Source organism: Thalassophryne amazonica, chromosome 17 (genome assembly GCF_902500255.1).
Source record: "Thalassophryne amazonica chromosome 17, fThaAma1.1, whole genome shotgun sequence".
NCBI lineage: Eukaryota > Metazoa > Chordata > Actinopteri > Batrachoidiformes > Batrachoididae > Thalassophryne > Thalassophryne amazonica.
Window position 1 is genome coordinate 11,984,483 of NC_047119.1, and position 27,545 is coordinate 12,012,027.

Consider the following 27,545-nt stretch of genomic DNA (forward strand, 5'->3'; position numbering starts at 1 on the left):
TTCAAAACCTTATAAGTAAGAAGAAGAATTTTAAATTCTGTTCTGGAATTAACAGGAAGCCAGTGAAGAGAGGCCAATATGGGTGAGATATGCTCTCTCCTTCTAGTCCCTGTTAGTACTCTAGCTGCAGCATTTTGAATTAACTGAAGGCTTTTCAGGGAACTTTTAGGACAACCTGATAATAATGAATTACAATAGTCCAGCCTAGAGGAAATAAATGCATGAATTAGTTTTTCAGCATCACTCTGAGACAAGACCTTTCTAATTTTAGCGATATTGCGCAAATGCAAAAAAGTAGTCCTACATATTTGTTTAATATGCGCATTGAATGACATATCCTGATCAAAAATGACTCCAAGATTTCTCACAGTATTACTGGAGGTCAGGGTAATGCCATCCAGAGTAAGGATCTGGTTAGACACCATGTTTCTAAGATTTGTGGGGCCAAGTACAATAACTTCAGTTTTATCTGAGTTTAAAAGCAGGAAATTAGAGGTCATCCATGTCTTTATGTCTGTAAGACAATCCTGCAGTTTAGCTAATTGGTGTGTGTCCTCTGGCTTCATGGATAGATAAAGCTGAGTATCATATTTATGTGGTTTGTTTCTGTATTTGCAATGCCGAATCACATTTTCCCTGGTTTTTTCCCCCCCATTTTAACCTATTTGAAGGCGTGCTTACAAATTCCACTAATGCTTTATTTTCCTCTATAAAATGTGCTTTGCATTTATTGGCAGAAATGTGGGAGTAGCAAATTGGCAAATGTGTGTTCTGGTGGTTGCAATAATTCAGACACTCAGCCTGTTTCATGTGCAGGATGCAACAGGAATTGCATCCTGCATGTTGAAATGCATGTTGGCTCATCCAGGAACCTCTTCGTAGCAATAAGGGTTTCTAGAAGTAAGTATGTTTCAGTGTTTGGGGCAAACTGCAATTTGTATTGTAAATTACAATGCTGACATGGAGTATTTGACTTATAAATGCTTGCCTTGAAGAAAATGCTCACCAAGGTTAGTACATGTGGTCATGCTAACTACAGGTGATGGTAACTGGTAAGCTAATGTTTCTTTCCAATTGTTTTCTTCAATATGACCTGGAAATAGATAAAAATGGCATGTTGATGTCACAATGTCAAGCATAAACAATGGTTTGCCCCCAAATCTTGTAATTTCTGGAAAAACTTTATGACTGGTGAAGCTATGTCAACATACGTCCCCTGTGATGCATAGTAACATGGAAATATTTATGTGCATGTATACAGAAGTTAGAATTAGGTTTCATAGTTGAGCCTGAGCCTGGTTCTGCTGGAGGTTTCTTCCTGTTAAAAGGGAGTTTTTCCTTCCCACTGTCGCCAAGTGCTTGCTCACAGGGGGTCGTTTTGACCGTTGGGGTTTTTCCGTAATTATTGTATGGCCTTGCCTTACAATATAAAGCGCCTTGGGGCAACTGTTTGTTGTGATTTGGCGCTATATAAATAAAATTGATTTGATTTGATAGTTGTAGCGTAGGTAGATAAGTGGGACAAGGAGTTGGGCTATCAATATGCTGACCTGCTGGGTTTGATTCCTGTCAGTGTCCTTGCACTAGACAGCCATCCTGACCAAGGGGAGTCATAGACTCTGTTTAAAGCTGTGGAATCTAGGAATATGGAATGGCACAAATGGACCTCAGGACCTACATTATATTACTTTAGGGTGCGGTCACATGACACACGGTGATAGCTCAATGAAGGATATAAAGTCAAAAAGGTGAATGAAAGATACTGCACCTTTCCCATCACCGAAAAGCCTGCAAATCAAGAGCAAAAAAGGAACAAAACAAAAATTAAAGTAACGAAAGAAAAATGACGCCAACGTCAACTTCGACGCTTTAAACAAATTCAAAATGAAACATTCATGATGAGGTGACTGAAAGTAGGTATAAAACCGAGTGCAGCCGGCCTTGTCCTCATGCCCGCAGTACTTGCAGGTGCGGGATGCTGTTTGTCTTGATAGCAGGTGCGGGATTGTGTTTGTTTTGATAACAGGTGCGGGATTGTGTTTGTCTTGATAGCAGGTGCGGGATTGTGTTTGTCTTGATAGCAGGTGCGGGATTGTGTTTGTCTTGATAACAGGTGCGGGATTTTGTCTGTCTTGATAACAGGTGAGAGATTTTGTTTGTCTAATCAACGTGTCTACAAATGCAGGCCGGCCACAAATGGTTGAAACATGCGTAAATAAAAGATAAATGTTTTTAACGCTATTGTTTCTAAATGAAAACGTTGCTTTTTCGTCCCAAACTTGTACGAATCATTAGGATGTTTTGTTCAGTTCGTCGAAGCTTTAGTTATTGATTCGTTTAGATATCGCCAACCCTTGTTCAACACGTCGGACTTCGGAGGTTGAACGAAGTTGGACGAAAGTCAAATGAAACGCTAGCATTACGAAAACTAAGCAAACAATGAGAAACCATCAAGAAAGAAAGCAAAACGGAATACGGACGTATTGAGGTTGTCGTCGGTATTCGTTCAAATTTTTTAAGAGTTTCAAAATTCTGATGAAGCGCCAGCTGCAGGAACGAAGCTGGATAAAGGTTAAATGATGCCTCCGAAAGTCAACGAAAGTCCAGATTTCTTCTTTCGTTTGGACTCTGTTGTCCTTCTAGTGCCGTGTGACCGGGGCTTTACAACTGAACCCGTAACCATTTGGACAACGCCGGATTTATCCTATAAATCCCGTCATCATGAAATAACCATGAGTCTGTTCCGGAGCCATTTGCGTCCGTGTCCATGTGGCAAAAGAAGCACGTACCAGGCTTTAGCGTTGAAGTGATTCTGACGAGGGAAATTAAGAGACAACCAATGAGATGTTGAAGTTTTTTAAAGTGGAACCATAATGAAGGTGTTGGATGAAAGACAGGCAGGCTGGTAAATGTTAAAGACTGGGGTTAGGAGGCAGGTTACCTTCTCCACCTGAGTCAGATCCTCTTTGTTTCTCAGTGACTCGAACTCCATCCCCTCATGGTTTAAATACTGCACATTCATATTCAACAGCCAGGCTGCTGTGCGGTCCAACGCACTGGGGTTCACTGGGGAGGGGGCCTAGTGGAACCAACACACACATACACACAAACAAACACCCACACATGAGCTGAGCGCACGTGACGGGGCGGGGCAAGAGGAGGGTGCAATCACAAAGCCACAACAGAAGAACTGAGCTTGGAATGCATGTGGAAAACTAACACGGGCCGGATTAAAAGCAGGTGGAATGGATGTGTTCAAACGCTCACAAACACAGGAGCATGCAGCTCGATTTACGCGACACATATGTTTACACAATCAGAATTATAACTGCAGTGGAATGAGATTAAATGTTTGGTCACTGCACAGGTAATGGAGATTTAAGGAAATGTACGATGTTCTCACAGGTCTTTCGAAACACTGAAATACCTGAAAGAACAGCAGCAGTGTGGAGTTTCATTAAAATAATTCCCCAGGAATAGAACTTTTAATATTACACACCTATGAACCACCCATCAGGTGATTCTACATGTTTTACCTGATTGTTTATGAGTGTCTGAAGGAATACTAGCAAAATGTAGGTCCAGACCAAACTGGGAGCATGCAGTGGTGTTGCATCCACCATACCACATAACCATCTTGGGTCCAGGTTGGTAACCACACAGCAGACAACTGGTCCATGCTCACCTCTTGAGTTGAACCATCCATCTTCCACAGCCATGTGAAATGTGGGCATCTCCTTGACCTTCTCCGGGTGCTGGGGTCCTCAGCACTGAGGCACCTTTGTGCTGTATCATGTTCTTAACATACTCATTCCAGTGGTACCCAAGGATCCTTCAAAGATAACAATACCAAGGAAATCCAGTCCTCACTTTAGATTAGTGGTTGGAGTCCAAGTCCCACAACCTGGCCAAAATACCAAAAACATTTGCCGATGTTCTTGCTCTGGGGGTTTGGTAAAGTTAGACCATAACCCTGCATGTGAAGCATCTTGGGGTGAACTATGGTTTCATGCTATGTAAATAAATTTAATTAAAATGATGTGTTTCTGAACTCCATGAGAGTAACTCAAGACCTGCCTCCCAGGAGGGTAGTGCATGGTATGAAGGGGATGGGGGAATGTTTGGAGCCTCATCTCTGGAAAAGATGAATCCACATGAAGCTCCAAGGGTCTTGTTTTGGAGGGTTTAGGTTAGATTAGATTAGGTAGAATTTTACTGATCCCTTCACTGACTCTCATTTAGGCCTGTTTCTTTATAGTGGTCATCAGTTGTATTTGAAAAGTGGAAGTCAGATGTGGCGTGCGTCATGTAAGCAGATGAGATGAGTTTACATCAGTTTCTGTCAGTGTGTGCATAATGTCCGGAGTTGCCATGAGAACATCAGATTGAAGGGGAGGGCAGAAAGATAAGAGGAGCAGCTGAATGGTTCAGCAAGGCCACAGAAATTCTTCTGGAGGAAAACAGTGGGGTGTTTTGACCTTCAGAGGCTGATAAGCCTGCCATGTATAGGGTTAAGCAGAGAAACACATCTGCAGCTCCTCTGACCGACCAAATCCAATTTATGTGTATTCCCTGGTCTTCGACATCTTCCTTTGCAAGGTGTACATTATTTTACATTGAGATGTTTTCCAACTTATGTCTGAGTTCAAGGGTTAACACGGTCTGAGAATGTATCGCCTTGCCCAACTCATTCATCATTGCGGACAGGTGAGGGGTCGTGGTTCTGGTAGCAGCCGTTTTGCCAATTCTCTGGTAGGTCAGGGCATCACATAACACTGGTAACAGAGTGAGTCAGGGGTCATCATCAGAAGGAACGTCATCATCTAGCAAGACATGAACCTGGCTAAAGTAGCTAGCTAGCACGTTCAAGTGGAACATAGCTTAGAATGGAGACGCTTCAACCTTGCTATTCCAAACAATGTGGCGGTGGACAAAATGGCGAGGCAAAGTAACAGCATGTTCACTGTGATGACTACTGGGAGAATTGGGACAATGAAGAACAGGTGCCCATACCATGTGACCTACAGCAGAACAATGACATAACGCTCACCCTGAGTGCTTGTGTAACTGCAAAAAAACCTGTTTTTTCTCTGGCCATACAAGGACACATTTATTGATTTGCACAGACTTTTATGTATATCTCTCACGCTGCTTGTTACCTCAGCAACCTGACTGCTTTTCTTGTTTACAGTGTGTCTGAAGCTACACAAGGAGTAACAACGGGCACCATCAGGATCGAAATTTGGCTTTGTTGTCCATCAGTGGAGTATATGTACTTGCCCTTGATCAGCAGGACAACATATATTTATTTGCTATAAACCATAACAAGAGATGCCTTGTTCGGATCTGACAAGTACACCTATTATGCAATAAGACTGGGTTTGAGACTGAAAATTAAAAAGAAATAAAAAAAAACCCACTTTTGACATGATAAATGACATGACTTTTGCTTTCAGACTCCACTGAAATTTATTATAAAAATTGCAATTTATACAAAACTACAGCTTGTGTTTGATTATGTTCCATAACTCCCATCACAACCATAGCCAACAGAGGTGTAATACATGAACCAGATAAAGAAAACCCCTGCAGAGTTGCATAAAGCTTTTAAGAGAAAATAAGTAACAAAAGGCTAATTGATTTAGGAACTTATTGTAAAATTTGAATTTTAGGTCACTGCTCCCCTCTCTGTGTTCATATATCTAATGGTCGATCCTGATCAACTGAAGGCTCCTAGAGGTTATGTTTCGATGAGGCAAGGCAGATATTTTTATGAAACAGAATTCATTTAAAAAGACACGATATCGCATTTAAGGCATAAAACCCAGTATATAGGCAATTTAAAGACAAAAGAGGCAAAACAGAGCACCTATAAATATAAATAGAGTAGTTTTTTTGAAAAGGTGATAGTAGTATTTCAGCAAGGAAATTACAAATAAAGTTTGATTTTAGTCCAACAATGATATCGACCGAAAGCTATCTGGGGAATGATTTGAATAAGAGATGCACAAAAACTAAATGGTGCTTTCCTGTGTTTAGTTGTGACCCTGGGAGCAGTGAACAGACCAGTGCCAAATGATTTAAGCAGTCTGGATGGTTTATAACACAGGAAAAGTGTTTTAGACTAAACCATTTATGGCTTTGTAAACCAGCACTTTAAAATGCAATCTGTGGCTGACAGGAAGCCAGTGCAACAATTTAAACATCAAACTCATGTCTCAGGCTTTGGTAAAACTAACCACGAATATATTTTCAGTGTTTTCTTAAGTGGATGACTCTTTCTGGTCAAGGCTGGTACGGACTTGCAGCTGGTGGTAGTAGTGAGACCAGCAACAGAATCCAGGTCTTCATATTGGTAGCCAAACTCCTTATCCTAATTAGCTGCTTGTTCTAGTTGTCTTCATAATTATAGTTAAAACCCACCTTTTAGTTTGTATGTGGGGAGTGTCTGAAACAATAAACAGGAGAGGCTCAAGAACAGATCCCTGAGGAACCCACATCGCTGTTGTACATCTGGTTCATATAAAATTCCCAGCACCACTCATCTTGAATAATCGCTATGAATCAGACATGGGGCCAAATACAAAAGTATTTGTATTTGAAAATACTTAAATATATTTTTTGGAGTATTTGTATTTGTATTTATATTTTCTGATTTCGAATTCAAAGTATTTGTATTTGTATTTCAAATACATTGCCGATCCCAAGTATTTCCAAATACTTTTACAAATACTTTTTCAAATACTTTTCAAACTTGGGAATCTCTGTGACACCGTGTTGAATATAGATTGTGACAGTTTGATTATTGCCTGTGATATTATAATAGTGAATTTGTGATAAAACATTCAATCCTTTACTTATCAATAGTATTTGGTCATGCTATTTTCACAATAAATTGTCACCGGTTTATCAGTTTTTGTGTTGATTTGTTGATTATAGTTCATAGAAAGTATTTGTATTTGAAAAAGTACAAAGTATTTGTATTTGGAATTCGAAAATCTAAAGTATTTGTATTTGTATTTAAATACAATGCAAAGTATTTGACCCCATGTCTGCTATGAATGTATTTTTTTCCAGCCTAGTGTTGCGATATGTGAATTTTGGGTATTGATTTACATGTGAATGCATTCACAAGAATGCAGAACTGACATGGAAAGTGAGTATGTGTCCAAACACACTACCACAAACATGAAGCTCTTCATAGCAGTGCAGCCGCTTGCCTTTTTATTTATGTGCACAAGTGCATGATGTCAATATGATGCTAACTGAGCTAACATCATTTTCAATCTCAGCAAATCACTGTAATTACGCAATAACTATATCGTGGCATAATGTGCACAATCTGTGTGTAACCACACATGTCAGCCATAATTTCACCCAATGAAAACTTGAGGAAAAACACAGATAACGTCCATGATGTAGCTGAAAGAAGCTTCCGCCAAAGTTGACCCTTTCTGGGTGACAGTGTGCTGTCTTACCTGTTTGTGCTGTGCCCTCTGCTTGGTCTCAGGACTGTCTCCTTTGGAAGAGGACGACTGCTGTCTTAACCGAGTGGTAGGCCAATCAGGTGACGATGTCATTATGCTGCCAGAGGAGGGACGTGGGTAGGGTCCGCTACTGAGCAGATTTGGTGGAGTGCGTCCCCGAGTGATACTCTGAGGTGGAGGTTGGTCTATCCTGCGCTGTGGCCCGGCACTGTTCTGTCTGGGGACATTGGGCTGGTGCTGCGCCTCTGTGAGTGACAGCTGTCGGCGGGTGAACTCCCCGGAGCGCCTGCTGTACTCATCCCCGCTACTCCCACCACCGCCGCCGCATTGGTTCAAGAAAGTAGGCTTCCCACCCGTTGGACCATCCTCATTGTTGCTATGGGAACTCACAGAGCTATGACACTCTGAACCAGAGTCGGTCATTCCTCGCGGCGACACGGGCAGGCATGCGGCCATCTGGTAAACTGGATTCTGAAAAGACAGTGGGGCTAGCAGCTGGACAGGTCGGCCTGGGGTGCTTTCTGTGCCTGGGGTGGTGGGGGTCGGTCCTGACCTCCTCAGTGTGGGACCTCCAGGTATGTTACCCTGTGCGGCTCTGACCGGCCATCCACCTGCAGTGGTTCCACCATCACCAAGTCCATTTGAGGTGCTGGGAGCTGAGCCAATGTCCAGACTGCGAGGGTCTTGTAGGTCCACCATGGATAGACTCTTGCTGCCATTGGCTATGCCCAGGTCAGGCTCATTGGTCTCAGAATAGCTTGAACTACGTGCAGGGGATGGTTGGATCCCCGAGCTTCTTGTCACAAAGAATATGTCCTTGTTTTCTGGAGTGGGTGAAGGTAACCTGGTGAAATCAACCAATCTGAAACAAAGTAGAAAAGAAGACAGTAATTTGTTTTGGCTTCTCTCTTTTTGCTTGGGAAATGGACTGCATTTATATAGCACTTTTCCATCTACATCAGAAGCTCAAAGCGCTTTACAATAATGCCTCACTTTCACCCCGATGTGAGGGTGCTGCCACACAAGGCGCTCACTACACACCAGGAGCAACTAGGGGATTAAGGACCTTGCCCAAGGGGCAAGGATCCTCTGGTCCCAAGCCCAACAGCTTAACCACTAGACCATCACCTCCCCTCTAGGAGTCTTGGTGTCACCACAGTAAACCCAGTATGAATCAACATGTTGATTTGGCACAAGTTTTACACTGTATGCCCCTCCTGAGGCAACCCCAGATTATAGATAGAAAATGGGGGTTGGATGGTCTTGAACTGGGAACCTTGTGTCATGAGCTCAAGAAAAGTAGAAGACAATTAGTCAAAAACTGCATTTTGGACACATTTGGATGCCATTACTTCAATTAGTCAGTGATCTGGATTGACAGTCATGAGTCATGAGTCCTTAACTTAATTACCTGGAATTTATCCCTCTCCGTCGAGCTAGTTTAAGGCTAACCTGGCCTACATGTTGTTGCAGCCATGAGCCTCAAGCTCTGTTTAGCCTGGAGCGGTTCCACCTCTATATCCTTTCACTATGGTACTTATGTCATCTCTCCATATACATTTCAACACGCTTTAACTTTTTCTTGTTCTTTTTTTATATTATTATATTAGTGATAAAAATGGAGGAGTGGGGTACTAGTAGTTAAACCTTACACCTACGTTAGCTTATTGAGCCGGCTGCAGCACTGTTTATCATAGCTCACAAAATAGTCAGTTCTGTTCTGTTTGGGAAGCTAACGTTAATACACACTTTTGTTTACATTTTTTGTTATATGTATTTGTTAATACCGTTATTGTAGGGTTAAACGACGCTATTGTATTTTATACGCTAGTTACTTGTTTTGTTTACCTTGTTGGCTAGCAAGATACGGTTGGCTTATTAACAGCTAATTTAACGGTAGCTCATCTAGCTATAGTTAGCTTATTTTTGTGATTTACATTTTTATTTTACATGGTGTAGATTTTTAATAATTCTTCAGTTTATGGGTTCTTTAATAGATATCAACATATAGTATCTAAGTTAGGGGTTTCCATTAGAAAGCATGTAGAATATGTATTTTGTCTTCCTATAGTAAGCTAGCAGGGTGAACATTAGATACATAGTTAAAACATATACATCATAGCTTCTATTTCTCTTATAAAATAACAATATTTATAGCTTAGCCTACTAGCTATAATTTAATTTTACTGCTAGTCTACAGACTAGGTATACATATAATCTTCTCCTTTGTGAATATTTAGGTTTTAGAAGCTAACTCCTATAATATTATGTAGCAACTATATTTCTTGTATATGTTGTTTATTACCCTTATTGTGTAAATATCACTTATATACATGATGTCCATTTTCTTGAGCCGCTTAGGTGGGTAGGGAGAGTTCCCATGGGATAAAAAAAAGCTTTTCAACCTACCATCCCTGGTTCTCAAGACCAGGCACCTAAGTGGCTCTACTCTACTCTATTCTACAACATACCTTACTGAATTTTTATGAGTACTGGGTTCATTTCATAGTCATAGTCTTACACACCTCTCTGCAGCTTCTCTCCCCCTGCCATCCCCTCATTACCCCATCCCTGTAGAGACGGTGCCTGCTCCCAGACCACCAATAACCAGCAAAAATCTATTTAAGCATAAAAATTCAAAAAGAAAAAATAATATAGCACCTTCAACTGCACCACAGACTAAAACAGTTAAATGTGGTCTATTAAACATTAGGTCTCTCTCTTCTAAGTCCCTGTTAGTAAATGATATAATAATTGATCAACATATTGATTTATTCTGCCTTACAGAAACCTGGTTACAGTAGGATGAATATGTTAGTTTAAATGAGTCAACACCCCCGAGTCACACTAACTGCCAGAACGCTCGTAGCACGGGCCGAGGCGGAGGATTAGCAGCAATCTTCCATTCCAGCTTATTAATTAATCAAAAACCCAGACAGAGCTTTAATTCATTTGAAAGCTTGACTCTCAGTCTTGTCCATCCAAATTGGAAGTCCCAAAAACCAGTTTTATTTGTTATTATCTATCGTCCACCTGGTCGTTACTGTGAGTTTCTCTGTGAATTTTCAGACCACACAGATGCTGAGAATGACAGCCTCAACACTGCATTTAATCTATTATTAGACTCAATTGGCTTTGCTCAAAATGTAAATGAGTCCACCCACCACTTTAATCATATCTTAGATCTTGCTCTGACTTATGGTATGGAAATTGAAGACTTAACAGTATTCCCTGAAAACTCCCTTCTGTCTGATCATTTCTTAATAACATTTACATTTACTCTGATGGACTACCCAGCAGTGGGGAATAAGTTTCATTACACTACAAGTCTTTCAGAAAGCACTGTAACTAGGTTTAAGGATATGATGAAGGATTCTTTATGTTCTCTAATGCCATATACCAACACAGTGCAGAGTAGCTACCTAAACTCTGTAAGTGAGATAGAGTATCTCGTCAATAGTTTTACATCCTCATTGAAGACAACTTTGGATGCTGTAGCTCCTCTGAAAAAGAGAGCTTTAAATCAGAAGTGCCTGACTCTGTGGTATAACTCACAAACTCGCAGCTTAAAGCAGATAACCCGTAAGTTGGAGAGGAAATGGCATCTCACTAATTTAGAAGATCTTCACTTAGCCTGGAAAAAGAGTCTGTTGCTCTATAAAAAAGCCGTCTGTAAAGCTAGGACATCTTACTAACTACACTAATTGAAGAAAATAAGAACAACCCCAGGTTTCTTTTCAGCACTGTAGCCAGGCTGACAAAGAGTCAGAGCTCTATTGAGCCGAGTATTCCTTTAACTTTAACTAGTAATGACTTCATGACTTTCTTTGCTAATAAAATTTTAACTATTAGAGAAAAAATTACTCATAACCATCCCAAAGACGTATCGTTATCTTTGGCTGCTTTCAGTGATGCCGGTATTTGGTTAGACTCTTTCTCTCAGATTGTTCTGAGTTATTTTCATTAGTTACTTCATCCAAACCATCAACATGTCTATTAGACCCCATTCCTACCAGGCTGCTCAAGGAAGCCCTACCATTATTTAATGCTTCGATCTTAAATATGATCAATCTATCTTTATTAGTTGGCTATGTACCACAGGCTTTTAAGGTGGCAGTAATTAAACCATTACTTAAAAAGCCATCACTTGACCCAGCTATCTTAGCTAATTATAGGCCAATCTCCAACCTTCCTTTTCTCTCAAAAATTCTTGAAAGGGTAGTTGTAAAACAGCTAACTGATCTGCAGAGGAATGGTCTATTTGAAGAGTTTCAGTCAGGTTTTAGAATTCATCATAGTACAGAAACAGCATTAGTGAAGGTTACAAATGATCTTCTTATGGCCTCAGACAGTGGACTCATCTCTGTGCTTGTTCTGTTAGACCTCAGTGCTGCTTTTGATACTGTTGACCATAAAATGTTATTACAGAGATTAGAGCATGCCATAGGTATTAAAGGCACTGCGCTGCGGTGGTTTGAATCATATTTATCTAATAGATTACAATTTGTTCATGTAAATGGGGAATCTTCACAGACTAAGGTTAATTATGGAGTTCCACAAGGTTCTGTGCTAGGACCAATTTTATTCACTTTATACATGCTTCCCTTAGGCAGTATTATTAGACGGCATTGCTTAAATTTTCATTGTTACGCAGATGATACCCAGCTTTATCTATCCATGAAGCCAGAGGACACACACCAATTAGCTAAACTGCAGGATTGTCTTACAGACATAAAGACATGGATGACCTCTAATTTCCTGCTTTTAAACTCAGATAAAACTGAAGTTATTGTACTTGGCCCCACAAATCTTAGAAACATGGTTTCTAACCAGATCCTTACTCTGGATGGCATTACCCTGACCTCTAGTAATACTGTGAGAAATCTTGGAGTCATTTTTGATCAGGATATGTCATTCAAAGCGCATATTAAACAAATATGTAGGACTGCTTTTTTGCATTTACGCAATATCTCTAAAATTAGAAAGGTCTTGTCTCAGAGTGATGCTGAAAAACTAATTCATGCATTTATTTCCTCTAGGCTGGACTATTGTAATTCATTATTATCAGGTTGTCCTAAAGGTTCCCTGAAAAGCCTTCAGTTAATTCAAAATGCTGCAGCTAGAGTACTAACGGGGACTAGAAGGAGAGAGCATATCTCACCCATATTGGCCTCTCTTCATTGGCTTCCTGTTAATTCTAGAATAGAATTTAAAATTCTTCTTTTTACTTATAAGGTTTTGAATAATCAGGTCCCATCTTATCTTAGGGACCTCATAGTACCATATCACCCCAATAGAGCGCTTCGCTCTCAGACTGCAGGCTTACTTGTAGTTCCTAGGGTTTGTAAGAGTAGAATGGGAGGCAGAGCCTTCAGCTTTCAGGCTCCTCTCCTGTGGAACCAGCTCACAATTCAGATCAGGGAGACAGACACCCTCTCTACTTTTAAGATTAGGCTTAAAACTTTCCTTTTTGCTAAAGCTTATAGTTAGGGCTGGATCAGGTGACCCTGAACCATCCCTTAGTTATGCTGCTATAGACTTAGACTGCTGGGGGGTTCCCATGATGCACTGAGTGTTTCTTTCTCTTTTTGCTCTGTATGCACCACTCTGCATTTAATCATTAGTGATTGATCTCTGCTCCCCTGCACAGCATGTCTTTTTCCTGGTTCTCTCCCTCAGCCCCAACCAGTCCCAGCAGAAGACTGCCCCTCCCTGAGCCTGGTTCTGCTGGAGGTTTCTTCCTGTTAAAAGGGAGTTTTTCCTTCCCACTGTGGCCGAGTGCTTGCTCACAGGGGGTCGTTTTGACCGTTGGGGTTTTTACGTAATTATTGTATGGCCTTGTCTTACAATATAAAGCGCCTTGGGGCAACTGTTTGTTGTGATTTGGCGCTATATAAATAAAATTGATTAATTGATTGATTGATTGATTTTCATCGTATATGCATGTCTCGAAATTAGAAAAAAATGTGTGGCTTTGATGCTAATTTTCGTTGTCTCCCTTGCCTTCACCTAACTTCCTACCCTTCTGCAAGCAGACAGAGGCTTCATTGCCAGAAGACAATTACCCTGACAGACGTGATTTATCTTGCAATAATATCTATCATTCACATCACGCTCAGCTCCGCCCTCTTCCCTCGTCCTTCTCCCCCTGTCCCATTACCGTTCCCTCCTGCTAACTCTTTTCTCTACTGCATTCTGGTCCGGTTTTGTCTTCTTTACAATCCTGGCATCGTCTCTTGGTCTTTCTCCCAATTTACGTCTCACCGGTTGGTAGGTGAGAAGCAATTAGTTGAGAGTGGGAGAGCTCATTCGTTTTCGGTCCCACAGCTTTGCTGATGAGGACACACACACACACACACACACACACACACACACACACACACACACACACACACACACACACACACACACACACACACACACACACACACACAATGAGTCAACATATGAACAAACAGCTATTGTGCAGAGGTGACGCTGTGATATCAGGTCAAATATGGATATCACTTCAATAGCTGTATAGATTCAAATGCCCGAATGAGCATAATGACACCGGCTGCCTGTATTTCTGCCTTCCTGTTTTCTCCTGATGCTTCACTTGATCTCCACGCTGCTCTTATCTGCCTGTTTGTTGTCAACATCCTGCGTCTAACTATGTTTGGTTGTTGTTCACCTCTCTGCGCCTGTTGTTGCCCGTGCCTTCATGTTAATCTTATTGTCGCCTTGCTGTTATTCGGCTGGGGAGAGAAAGGGCAGGCGAGAGGAGAGATAAGGTGCTGTCTGAGTGTTTGAGAGATTAAATGAGGGTTCGTGTTATAAACAAGCAGTGGCGAAACCTGCAGCATGTCAGGACTTTAAACTGACAAACACGTTAACACTCAGGGGGAACTTGAAATGTGGCAGCATATCTCAAAAAATACTTTCGGCATGAAAAAGGGTGCTGGCAACCAAATGCACTGGGAAGCGGACCATATTTATTCCAGTCGTGGAGGGGAGTCTTGGTTTGCTAATGCTAGTGTCAGCATCCTAGCATCATGCAACACAAGTTTAAAGGTGCCCTAAATTGCATTTTAATCATTGACATACAGCCAATCGCTACTTCCTATGTGAAGATTTAATGGATTACTGGTGTCGTCTGCATAGAATGAAGCAACACTCCCTATCTGCTCTGAGATAGGGATGCTAGTGTCAGCATCTTAGCATCATGTTGAAACAAACTTTCTCCCAGGAAAAGTTTGCAGAGAATTTTCACTGGCAACACAAGTTTAAAGGTTCCCTAAATTGCATTTTAATCATTGACATAGCAGCCAATCACTACTTCCTATGTAAAGATTTAATGGATTATTGGTGTCATCTGCATAGAATGAAGCAACACTCCCTATCTGCTCTGAGATAGGGATGCTAGTGTCAGCATCTTAGCATCATGTTGAAACAAACTTTCTCCCAGGAAAAGTTTGCAGAGAATTTTCACTGGCAACACAAGTTTAAAGGTTCCCTAAATTGCATTTTAATCATTGACATAGCAGCCAATCACTACTTCCTATGTAAAGATTTAATGGATTATTGGTGTCATCTGCATAGAATGAAGCAGCACTCCCTATCTGCTCTGAGCTTTTCTGTTCCCCTGTTTAAATTCCCAGTCCAGCCAGGCATGCATATTCAGTGCATGATATTTCTGCATATGCAATTTTTTTTCCTGCACGCGAGTCCCGCCCTGTGAAATGGTTGCCCCTCACTATGTTTATAAAGAGACATCAGTACTCAACAGTCACAACTGCTAATTTTTTCAAGAAGGCAAACAGGATCAACGTTCCAGAAATATGTCCAAAATCACAGCCTGATCCCGTCAGATCTCAGAAGCTAAGCAGTGTGGGGCCTGGTTAGTACTTGGATGGGAGACCTCTTCAGAACACCAGGGGCTATGTGTGTTTCTCTTGGTAAAACTGGAGTTGCATTAGGAAGGGCATTTGGTGCAAAACCTGTGCCAAATAGGAGACCGTAGACTCGTTTGAACACTTCATGATATCGCGGGATTTGACTTTCGGGATTTGATTTTTGGGAGCAATCACTGAATCAGTCACGCAAAGTATTTTTGGAGAAGAAAAGGCAAGGAGGTAGGAGACGTTGTGTCGGTAAGTGTTAGCCTACACAACTAACCAGTGTAGCTCCGTTCTCTCGCCTGCAAAACCGCCTCCACACGTTTGTGCTCCGGATCATAAACAAATGTCCACTTTCTATCGCATTGTCACTTTTTCTTTGCATTTTCACTTTGTGTAATTTGGCCAAAACCCCATTGAAAATGCCATGGTTTGTACCCTGGAAGTAGAGAAATTGCATCATATGCGTCATATTTTACCCCTTTAGCGCCGCCCCCAAACAAGACTGCGCTGCCCTATACCAATGCAGATCTGGCTGTATCCGCTGTGGCGACCCCGGCCATAAGGGTGCGCTGAAAGAACAACAACAAGAAGTTTAAAATGCCTCTGACCAAGCGTATGGTCAGACTACAATCCACATACTGTATTTTCCAGAGTGAAGTTATATCCACCCCAGATTGGAATTCCTGCAAGTTATACTTCGGAATGACTTATGTACTGAAAAAAGCATGCTTTCATTATAATAATTAGAATTACAATAATTGTTTATACTTGGCATTCCCACGAATCAAAGCACTAAACAAAATAAACTGTAAAAATGAAAGAATAAATGCCAATATTAAAAAATACACTACAATACACAAAAACTCCAAATTAAGCAGCCGATAATACAGAAAAAATGTGTGAATTATACTCTAATGTGACTTATATGTGTTTTCTTTTTCTTCAAGAGGCGTTTTTCGACAGGTTTGACTTATACTCTGGAAAACGCAGTAGAAACAGCTCCAACTGCTGTTTCTTCTGTTTGTTGTGGAAGAGGGAGGTGGAGGAGAAGCTGAGAAGGGAAGCTTTATTTACATCCAGAAAATAGAGAGTGCAACACTTACTGGCAGAAATAAATCATTGCAGGCACATTGAAATTTGCCGCACTAAAAGTCTACACAAAAATCTGGTATGGCAGTGATGAATTGTCCTCAAATTCGTTTTTCTACCAGGTTTCCCATGGTCCAGATGATCTGAAACCCAGTGCAAGTGCCAAATCAGATGATACAAAATTCAGTCCAACAAACCTCGATCAGTTCAAATCTCATTCTGTTACTGCAAGTCTCAGATCAGTGTGTGTTTAATAGACCTTATCACAGTTAGGGTTGTAGCGCGCTGTGCTCATGCGTCAACATGAAGGCACCCAGATGTACAACATGGGTAGTTTCAGACTGACAGACTGTCCAATGCACATTGCCATCTGAAATGATAATCCACAGCTCATAGGGGCGCTTACTGATGTACTCTGCCTTGATGTGTAATACTGCGTTCACACCAGGCGCGACGTGAGCGACAGCAGGGACAGGTTGCCATGTAATCCCTATGGAACAACACGTTTTGGCGCCAAGTCACGCAGCGCAACGTGATGGACGGGAGTGAAGCGATGTGAGTGAAGCGATTTTGAGCAATTGGCTCGTTTGTGGCGCGATACTGCGTTGCATCATGTCGCGTTGCCCTCCTCCCCAAGTTGAAAAATCTGAACTTTTTCGTCTCGTTGCGCCGCGATGACCAATCAGAGACTGAATATGTAGTGACGTGGAGATGTCTGGAGTTTGACTGAAGATGTGAACATGTCCTGTATCTGGTAGCAACCTGTGTGTCTCTTTTGTCCTTTATTTCACAATTATGACAGAGTTTTTGGAGCAGCAGCACCACAGCAGTGGGAGCGGAGTTTCTTTTTCTTCTCATTTTACGTGCGCGTGCGAGCGAATCGTCCATGGAGATTATTTTACTTATTAACTACACAGATGTATAATAAAGCAAATGGTGACTGGTTTCTAAACACAATTATGACAGACTTTTTGGAGCGAGCAGCCCTGCAGCAGGGGGAGCGGAGTTTTTTCCTTTTCTTTTTTTTACGTGCGTGCGAGCCAATCATCTGTGGAGAATATTTTATTAATTAACTACACAGATGTATAATAAAACAAATGGTGACTGGTTTCTAAACACAATTATGACAGAGTTTTTTTGGGGGAAGAGCGAGCTGCAGCAAACAGCGGAGTTTCTTTTTTTAAAAAAAAAATTGTTTACATGTGCGTGCGTGAACGAGACAGGAGGTCCTCAAACTGGGTCCCGCAGAGGTGGAAGGACCACTGAAAGCGGACATCATCCAGACGCAGCTCCTGCAGCAAATAATGATACTCCCTGTATTGGGAGCTTTCCACAACAACTCGCTTCGTGTGATCAAGGGCCGTCATGTTAACTTGACTTAACAACTGGAGCCGGCGAGTGGAATGGAAGCTCCTCCTATTTGGTGATGCACCGGGGCGAATTTTCGCAGCAAAAGGTGAGCGACACACCGGGCGAAGGAGGCGCGTCCATCGCCACGCGACCCCCGCAAATTTGTAGCATCTGATCGTGCCCGGTGTGAACGCAGCATAACGCTGAATAGTCTGATCTTCTCATGGTGGCTGTTGGCAAAAGGTTTGCAGTGGTCACATCTGAATAATACGAGCGATACATCGTGCAGCGGTGTGAAGCTCACTCATGGTCTACTTTGTCCCAAATAGAACAAAGTGAACACTTCCTGGATTGACAATAGACGAAATCTTGTGAAATCTTGCAGGAATTTAGTGGCAAGTTGACACTGAAACAGGAAGTGCCAAATTTTGAGCCCACAGTGAAAAAGGAAATGTCACATGTTGAACAATTTCTGGAGCTACAACAGAGGATATTAACCTGTTTTGCATTATGTTGTTTTCGCAGTGCTATGTTTATCCTCTGTAAGGTTTTTGTGTAACTTTGTTTGTCTCAATTAAAAAAAGAAAAGAAAATTTTAAAAAGAGAAAGAGGACATCTTGCGGGAATTCAGTGCACAGTCAACACTAAAACAGGAAATGCTAAATGTTGACTCAAAATTGAATCCGGGGACACTAAAGTGAGAGGCAGCATGCACCTTGACAGCACATGGTCAGTCACTGAATCTGCACAAAGTTTTTTAGCCATGCTAATGCTCTCCAGAAGCATTTACTGAAAAAAAGTCTGAAGAACCTAAATGACATGTTGAGATTCTGAAGAGCTTCGCTCGTTCATGTCTAGAGCTGAAACGATTCCTCAAATAATTTGATTACAAAAAATGGTCGAGGCAAATTCTGTGCCTTGAAGCTTCGTTTAAGTTTGTAGTACATATGCCAGGTCTGTGTGTGGTGCTGTAACGCCCCCAGAAAAACAACAGAAGAAGACTAGAGCATGTGCTCAGGCCGTGTAACAGCTAATAATTTAGCCCTTAAAGCTACCGATTTCCAATGCAATACAGAGTAAAATAAAACCTTTTAAGATGAAGAGGGTCCACACTGATCATCTGAAATAGACTTACTGTGCATTTAAATTGAAGCAGTGTGTTTGTCTATAAAAAAAAACAAAAAAACACACGGTCTGCTCGATGTGGTGAGTGACGGCCGGGTAGCCACAGTCGAAGCTGACTGCTATCTGTTTTGTTTGCTTTTTAATATTCGCTTTTTTTGGGCAACACACAATGCTTCACAAGCACGGTCACTTAGAAAAAACAAAAAAAGTAACTGCGAGGCTTGCATGTTCAACCTCCAGCTGAAATGCATCTGCTAATCGCACAGAGGGATAAAAAAAAAAAAGAAAATCACGTAGGGATCCAGTCCACCAGCCTTTAATAATAATAATAATAAAAAAACTCAAAATTGTTAAATTTTACAAGCTGGGGGAAAAAAAACCCCAACAGAAAGCCACGTCCCATCACCATTTCAGCAAAATGTCAAGACTTTGGCACAGCGACATTGTGCCACTGTTGATGTTGTTTAAAAATGCAAAAGTACTTTTTATCCAATTACTCGATTAGTCACCAGAATAATCGATAGAATACTCGATTACTAAAATAATCGATAGCTGGAGGCCTATTCAAGTCCACGACATATACAATATTATTTCAAGTTTTTCAAGTGGAAATCCGCGGTAGCAAGCTGTCTTTCTATCACATCATACTGATCGTTGTTTGGATGTATCCTCCTTGTCGTTAGCTTTCCTTGATGGAAGGCTCAGCAATTACCTATTAGCCTTATTGGCAAACTCAACATATTCTGCCTTTATGTAGTTACAGTATTTGTAATGATATTTCTTTTGTTCAAATACCTGGAAATATCTTTCAGTATTTGTCTCTGAACCCAAAATGCCTGCATATATGATGACAAACATCCTGATTAACAAACCCGACTGTGTTATCTGTTAATGCTACAACTGGCCAGCTTCCGCACCCGAACCGTGATAAGGTCTATATATGGTGAGCATGTGTGTGTAACAGGTGAGAGAGCACACAGCAGCTCGTGCAGGTTTGTGAAACTCTCTCAACTATCCCTTGAGATCGAGGATGATTGTTTTCCATCATCAGCGGCTGTGTTGGTGTGTTTGGATATGGCTAATGAGTCTCGTCTTTTCTGCACATATTTTGCTGCAGTGCTGACAGCTCAATCCAGCAGGGAGAGGAGACAAATAGAAGGAATAATGCATGAACTATGAGGGAAATATTGCGACGAGGTTGAGAGGCGCACTGATAATCAAGAATCTGGGTGATCGCAAGAGTCATGGCCAACATGAGTGGCATCAGTTATACACCAAAGGTCACAGTCAGCACACTCTTTTCTCTCTACGGACAAACAGTTCATCAAACGTGTCAAATGGTGCATTGCACGAGTAAATTCCAAAGTTTCGTACCAGTAAAGACATCAAGTTCAAATCACTCAAGTAGAAGAAAATGTTTAATTCTGTGGCATTCTCAAAAATGAGAATTAGGTAAGATTTTCATTTTAAGAAGGGAAAAGAATGGAACACATTTACTGTCAGATTAATATCAATTTCTGCTTATGTGATATGTATTTGTAAAAATTGTGGCACAATGAAACAAATATTCCCCAGGAAGTTAAAGACTTCTCAATGTTTAGTCATGTCAATCAGTTGTGGATAAGACAGTAGGAAATATGAGGACAGCTGAGGTTAGTCTTTCATGATTTTCAGTATGACTGACAAATGTTATGTGGATCTTACTCCACAACGGAGCTTTCTGCACCACATTGAGCCCTAACGTCATGATCTAAGACTTGATGGGATGCTGACAGCACTGGCATTTTTAGTTATTCCAAAATAACTAGTGATACATGCAACTCAAATTTCTGCAGAAACAACTACTGTGAAGGAGATCATCAAAATGGTGTTGAACTATTATTATTATTATTATTATCATCATTATTATTATTATTTTGTTTTATTATTACTTCTATTTTGTCATTGGTTTTTAAATGGACCACAATGTGGACCACAATGGAAATGTGTTTGCTTTCTTGTGTCATCCATGCATTTTTTAATATATTTACAATTATATTATGCACTTATATTGAACTTACTAGATAAAATCACATACACACACTTTTAATAAATAGATGATCCCCCCAATGGAATGGCGTGAGTCCACAATGTAATTATCAATGTCTTTGTTCAGTGTTGTTGGCTAATATCTGTAGTTTCTTCAAAGATATTAGTCCTATCAATGTTGTGTTTTGGCAGCATTCATCACTGACCCAAACTGCATAAGCATACCAAACGGCAAATGTCATCTTTTTTCAGTTTGTCCGTGATCAATTAATCAATTTTCAATCAATCAATTTTATTTATATAGCGCCAAATCACAACAAACAGTTGCCCCAAGGCACTTTATATTGTAAGGCAAGGCCATACAATAATTACGTAAAAACCCCAACGGTCCAGAGAACCAGGAAAAAGACATGCTGTGGAAGAGAGCAGAGATCAATCACTAATGATTAAATGCAGAGTGATGCATACAGAGCAAAAAGAGAAAGAAACACTCAGTGCATCATGGGAACCCCCCAGCAGTCTAAGTCTATAGCAGCATAACTAAGGGATGGTTCAGGATCACCTGATCCAGCCCTAACTATAAGCTTTAGCAAAAAGGAAAGTTTTAAGCCTAATCTTAAAAGTAGAGAGGGTGTCTGTCTCCCTGATCTGAATTGGGAGCTGGTTCCACAGGAGAGGAGCCTGAAAGCTGAAGGCTCTGCCTCTCATTCTACTCTTACAAACCCTAGGAACTACAAGTAAGCCTGCAGTCTGAGAGCGAAGCGCTCTATTGGGGTGATATGGTACTATGAGGTCCCTAAGATAAGATGGGACCGGATTATTCAAAACCTTATAAGTAAGAAGAAGAATTTTAAATTCTATTCTAGAATTAACAGGAAGCCAATGAAGAGAGGCCAATATGGGTGAGATATGCTCTCTCCTTCTAGTCCCTGTTAGTACTCTAGCTGCAGCATTTTGAATTAACTGAAGGCTTTTCAGGGAACTTTTAGGACAACCTGATAATAATGAATTACAATAGTCCAGCCTAGAGGAAATAAATGCATGAATTAGTTTTTCAGCATCACTCTGAGACAAGACCTTTCTAATTTTAGAGATATTGCATAAATGCAAAAAAGCAGTCCTACATATTTGTTTAATATGCTCATTGAATGACATATCCTGATCAAAAATGACTCCAAGATTTCTCACAGTATTACTAGAGGTCAGGGTAATGCCATCCAGAGTAAGGATCTGGTTAGACACCATGTTTCTAATAACCTCAGTTTTATCTGAGTTTAAAAGCAGGAAATTAGAGGTCATCCATGTCTTTATGTCTGTAAGACAATCCTGCAGTTTAGCTAATTGGTGTGTGTCCTCTGGCTTCATGGATAGATAAAGCTGGGTATCATCTGCGTAACAATGAAAATTTAAGCAATACCGTCTAATAATACTGCCTAAGGGAAGCATGTATAAAGTGAATAAAATTGGTCCTAGCACAGAACCTTGTGGAACTCCATAATTATCCTTAGTCTGTGAAGAAGATTCCCCATTTACATGAACAAATTGTAATCTATTAGACAAATATGATTCAAACCACCGCAGCACAGTGCCTTTAATACCTATGGCATGCTCTAATCTCTGTAATAAAATTTTATGGTCAACAGTATCAAAAGCAGCACTGAGGTCTAACAGAACAAGCACAGAGATGAGTCCACTGTCTGAGGCCATAAGAAGATCATTTGTAACCTTCACTAATGCTGTTTCTGTACTATGATGAATTCTAAAACCTGACTGAAACTCTTCAAATAGACCATTCCTCTGCAGATGATCAGTTAGCTGTTTTACAACTACCCTTTCAAGAATTTTTGAGAGAAAAGGAAGGTTGGAGATTGGCCTATAATTAGCTAAGATAGCTGGGTCAAGTGATGGCTTTTTAAGTAATGGTTTAATTACTGCCACCTTAAAAGCCTGTGGTACATAGCCAACAACAAAGATAGATTGATCATATTTAAGATCGAAGCATTAAATAATGGTAGGGCTTCCTTGAGCAGCCTGGTAGGAATGGGGTCTAATAGACATGTTGATGGTTTGGATGAAGTAACTAATGAAAATATCTCAGACAGAACAATCGGCGAGAAAGAGTCTAACCAAATACCGGCATCACTGAAAGCAGCCAAAGATAACGATACGTCTTTGGGATGGTTATGAGTAATTTTTTCTCTAATAGTTAAAATTTTATTAGCAAAGAAAGTCATGAAGTCATTACTAGTTTAAGTTAAAGGAATACTCGGCTCAATAGAGCTCTGACTCTTTGTCAGCCTGGCTACAGTGCTGAAAAGAAACCTGGAGTTGTTCTTATTTTCTTCAATTAGTGATGAGTAGTAAGATGTCCTAGCTTTACGGAGGGCTTTTTTATAGAGCAACAGACTCTTTTTCCAGGCTAAGTGAAGATCTTCTAAATTAGTGAGACGCCATTTCCTCTCCAACTTACGAGTTATCTGCTTTAAGTTGCGAGTTTGTGAGTTATACCACAGAGTCAGGCACTTCTGATTTAAAGCTCTCTTTTTCAGAGGAGCTACAGCATCCAAAGTTGTCTTCAATGAGGATGTAAAACTATTGATGAGATACTCTATCTCACTTACAGAGTTTAGGTAGCTACTCTGCACTGTGTTGGTATATGACATTAGAGAACATAAAGAAGGAATCATATCCTTAAACCTAGTTACAGTGCTTTCTGAAAGACTTCTAGTGTAATGAAACTTATTCCCCACTGCTGGGTAGTCCATCAGAGTAAATGTAAATGTTATTAAGAAATGATCAGACAGAAGGGGGTTTTCAGGGAATACTGTTAAGTCTTCAATTTCCATACCATAAGTCAGAACAAGATCTAAGATATGATTAAAGTGGTGGGTGGACTCATTTACATTTTGAGCAAAGCCAATTGAGTCTAATAATAGATTAAATGCAGTGTTGAGGCTGTCATTCTCAGCATCTGTGTGGATGTTAAAATCGCCCACTGTAATTATCTTATCTGAGCTAAGCACTAAGTCAGACAAAAGGTCTGAAAATTCACAGAGAAACTTACAGTAACGACCAGGTGGACGATAGATAATAACAAATAAAACTGGTTTCTGGGACTTCCAATTTGGATGGACAAGACTAAGAGTCAAGCTTTCAAATGAGTTAAAGTGCTGTCTGGATTTTTGATTAATTAATAAGCTGGAATGGAAGATTGCTGCTAATCCTCTGCCTCGGCCCGTGCTACGAGCGTTCTGGCAGTTAGTGTGACTCGGGGGTGTTGACTCATTTAAACTAACATATTCATTCTGCTGTAACCAGGTTTCTGTAAGGCAGAATAAATCAATATGTTGATCAATTATTATATCATTTACTAACAGGGACTTAGAAGAGAGAGACCTAATGTTTAATAGACCACATTTAACTGTTTTAGTCTGTGGTGCAGTTGAAGGTGCTATATTATTTTTTCTTTTTGAATTTTTATGCTTAAATAGATTTTTGCTGGTTATTGGTGGTCTGGGAGCAGGCACCGTCTCTACGGGGATGGGGTAATGAGGGGATGGCAGGGGGAGAGAAGCTGCAGAGAGGTGTGTAAGATCAAAGTTATACAAGCACGCACGATCACAGAGCTTCTGCATTCTGCCACAACCAGGTGCTTTTATTTTTACACACCCCAAAACAGAGTGGTGGAAGAAATCGAACGCACTACACTTCCCATTTATGGTAACAGCAACATGCCACTTAACTAAACTGACTAAACCAATTGAACTAAAAATCACTAACACTAACAACACTGTTAAACTAACATGAACCACAATAACAACATGAACTCCCACGGTGCATTGCAGCACAAGATCCATTGTTCACTGTTCTTAGCTAATATTGCTAATTTCTTACAAAATATTTGTCCTAACAACTTTCCATTTTCACAGTATTCATCCTTGTCGCAAAATACATAAGCATACCAAATGGCAAATGTCAGCTCTCCCCAGTTTCTCCATTATCAAAGTCATACACACACGCCTACATGCACACAGAGGCCACTTGGCTATTATAATATAGATAAGTCGATTTCAAGTGATCAGCGTGGACCCTCTTTCTCTTAAAAAGGCTTCATTTTACTCAGTGTCCCATTTTTAAAAGTTCTAACTACCTGCAACAGAATGCTCTATTGTCTTCTCCATTTTTCATGGAAGTGTTACAGCCCCACATACAGGTCTGGCATATACAGTGTTTTCAGTGTCCCACAGCTGACATGGAACATTGTTATCCAGTTTGAGAATTATATATATATTTTTTTGTTCTCACCGGTTTGGGAACGATAATTTTGGGGTGGAACACAAAACTGGAAATGTTAAAATACAGTTTCTGTTCGGAACAAACCAGCTGAGAAACAATTCTGGTTCAAAGCCCTGAATTTGAGACACTGTGTGTCATCTAATTTTTGTTTTTTACAGCACCAGTTGTCCACTTTAATGGTGGAGTGGAACAGAAGAGTATTTTCTTACATGACAGACCAAGATTTGATTTGTTTTCTTGTGTAAAAAGCTTTTTGTCTCACTCCACAGGAAGAAATTCAATCAGAAGGGATTACTTGACAAAATTTTCATTTAACCTCATAAACATTTTTACTTTTAGCATGCATGACATTTTTCTAAAAACAAGTCACAGTCCGGTGATGGTACCACTTACATGGATCTTTCCCGGTTGTTTGAAATGAATCATTTTCCAAATGTTTATTTTTTTGCTCACAGCAATTGCATACACCACAGTGTCATCAGCATACATGAATATGCTCAGTATGTGTGCACCATCTGGGGATAAATTATTTCTTACCCTGAAAGGTCATTGTCTATGACCATCTTCTGCAGACCAGTGGAGATGCTGCAGCTGGTTTCAGCAGGAGGGGAGCCCATAATCTCTGTTGGTGGTGCGGGTGCCATCTGCACACTGGACGGGTTAGACAGAGCCGTATTCACCTCTCGCAGGATCCTGGGCAGAGGACCCAGCTTAGTGGCTGCACCCTGTGAAGTAAAAAATGAGTTCAAGCTGGATTAAATATCACACTGGGCTACTTCAATTTAGCATTGATCAAATTCCATTTTGTGTGCTTATTTTCCTCATTTTCATATTTTGTAGCTCACATTTTTCCCAGTGCCATGCAATCAGTCCTCTCTAATTCAGACAACGTGCTGAATAATGAAAGAGGCCAGTCAATCTGGACAGACCAGAGTGTGTTTATTCCAGTCTTGCAGATTTCTGAATTATTGAAAAATTAGGTTTTAGAGAGTTTGATGCTTTGCAGCTGACAATAAGAGCTGAATATGACCTTTGTCTCATTATTACTAGCTTCCGATCTGTTTCCACAGCGAAGTGATATGTCTTTGTAGCTCAACTAATGTGCATCAGAGGGTTCACCGTGTGCTTCCATCATGTACTACTTATCTAATGCTAATATAAATTATTAATTAATCAGGTATACACACACACACTATATATATATATATATATATATATATATATATATATATATATATACACACACACAGTGAGGAAAATAAGTATTTGAACACCCTGTGATTTTGCAAGTTCTCCCACTTAGAAATCATGGAGGGGTCTGAAATTTTCATCTTAGGTGCATGTCCACTGTGAGAGACAATCTAAAAACTAACCTAAACTCTGTGAGTGAGATAGATTATCTCGTCAATAGTTTTATATCCTCATTGAGGACAACTTTGGATGCTGTAGCTCCTCTGAAAAAGAGAGCCTTAAATCAGAAGTGCCTGACTCCGTGGTATAACTCACAAACTCGCAGCTTAAAGCAGATAACCCGTAAGTTGGAGAGGAAATGGCGTCTCACTAATTTAGAAGATCTTCACTTAGCCTGGAAAAAGAGTCTGTTGCTCTATAGAAAATAAGAACAACCCCAGGTTTCTTTTCAGCACTGTAGCCAGGCTGACAAAGAGTCAGAGCTCTATTGAGCCGAGTATTCCTTTAACTTTAACTAGTAATGACTTCATGACTTTCTTTGCTAATAAAATTTTAACTATTAGAGAAAAAATTACTCATAACCATCCCAAAGACGTATCGTTATCTTTGGCTGCTTTCAGTGATGCCGGTATTTGGTTAGACTCTTTCTCTCAGATTGTTCTGTCTGAGTTATTTTCATTAGTTACTTCCTCCAAACCATCAACATGTCTATTAGACCCCATTCCTACCAGGCTGCTCAAGGAAGTCCTACCATTAATTAATGCTTCGATCTTAAATATGATCAATCTATCTTTATTAGTTGGCTATGTACCACAGGCTTTTAAGGTGGCAGTAATTAAACCATTACTTAAAAAGCCATCACTTGACCCAGCTATCTTAGCTAATTATAGGCCAATCTCCAACCTTCCTTTTCTTTCAAAAATTCTTGAAAGGGTAGTTGTAAAACAGCTAACTGATCATCTGCAGAGGAATGGTCTATTTGAAGAGTTTCAGTCAGGTTTTAGAATTCATCATAGTACAGAAACAGCATTAGTGAAGGTTACAAATGATCTTCTTATGGCCTCAGACAGTGGACTCATCTCTGTGCTTGTTCTGTTAC

At 40.4% G+C, this 27,545-nt stretch overlaps 1 protein-coding gene across 9 annotated transcripts in view; it reads right to left on the minus strand.

Annotated features, from left to right (window-relative positions):
* Positions 1 to 27,545, minus strand: part of dab2ipb (DAB2 interacting protein b) — a 516,250-nt gene that overhangs the window by 24,974 nt on the left and 463,731 nt on the right. For 8 of the 9 annotated variants that reach the window (XM_034193050.1, XM_034193047.1, XM_034193051.1 and 5 more), the window contains 3 exons: positions 25,793 to 25,980; positions 7,479 to 8,349; positions 2,942 to 3,079 (listed from right to left, as the gene is read on the minus strand). In XM_034193050.1, the coding sequence (XP_034048941.1) occupies positions 2,942 to 3,079; positions 7,479 to 8,349; positions 25,793 to 25,980 (1,197 nt within the window). The remainder of the gene's footprint in view (positions 1 to 2,941; positions 3,080 to 7,478; positions 8,350 to 25,792; positions 25,981 to 27,545) is intronic. The other variant, XM_034193052.1, reaches the window with a different exon arrangement.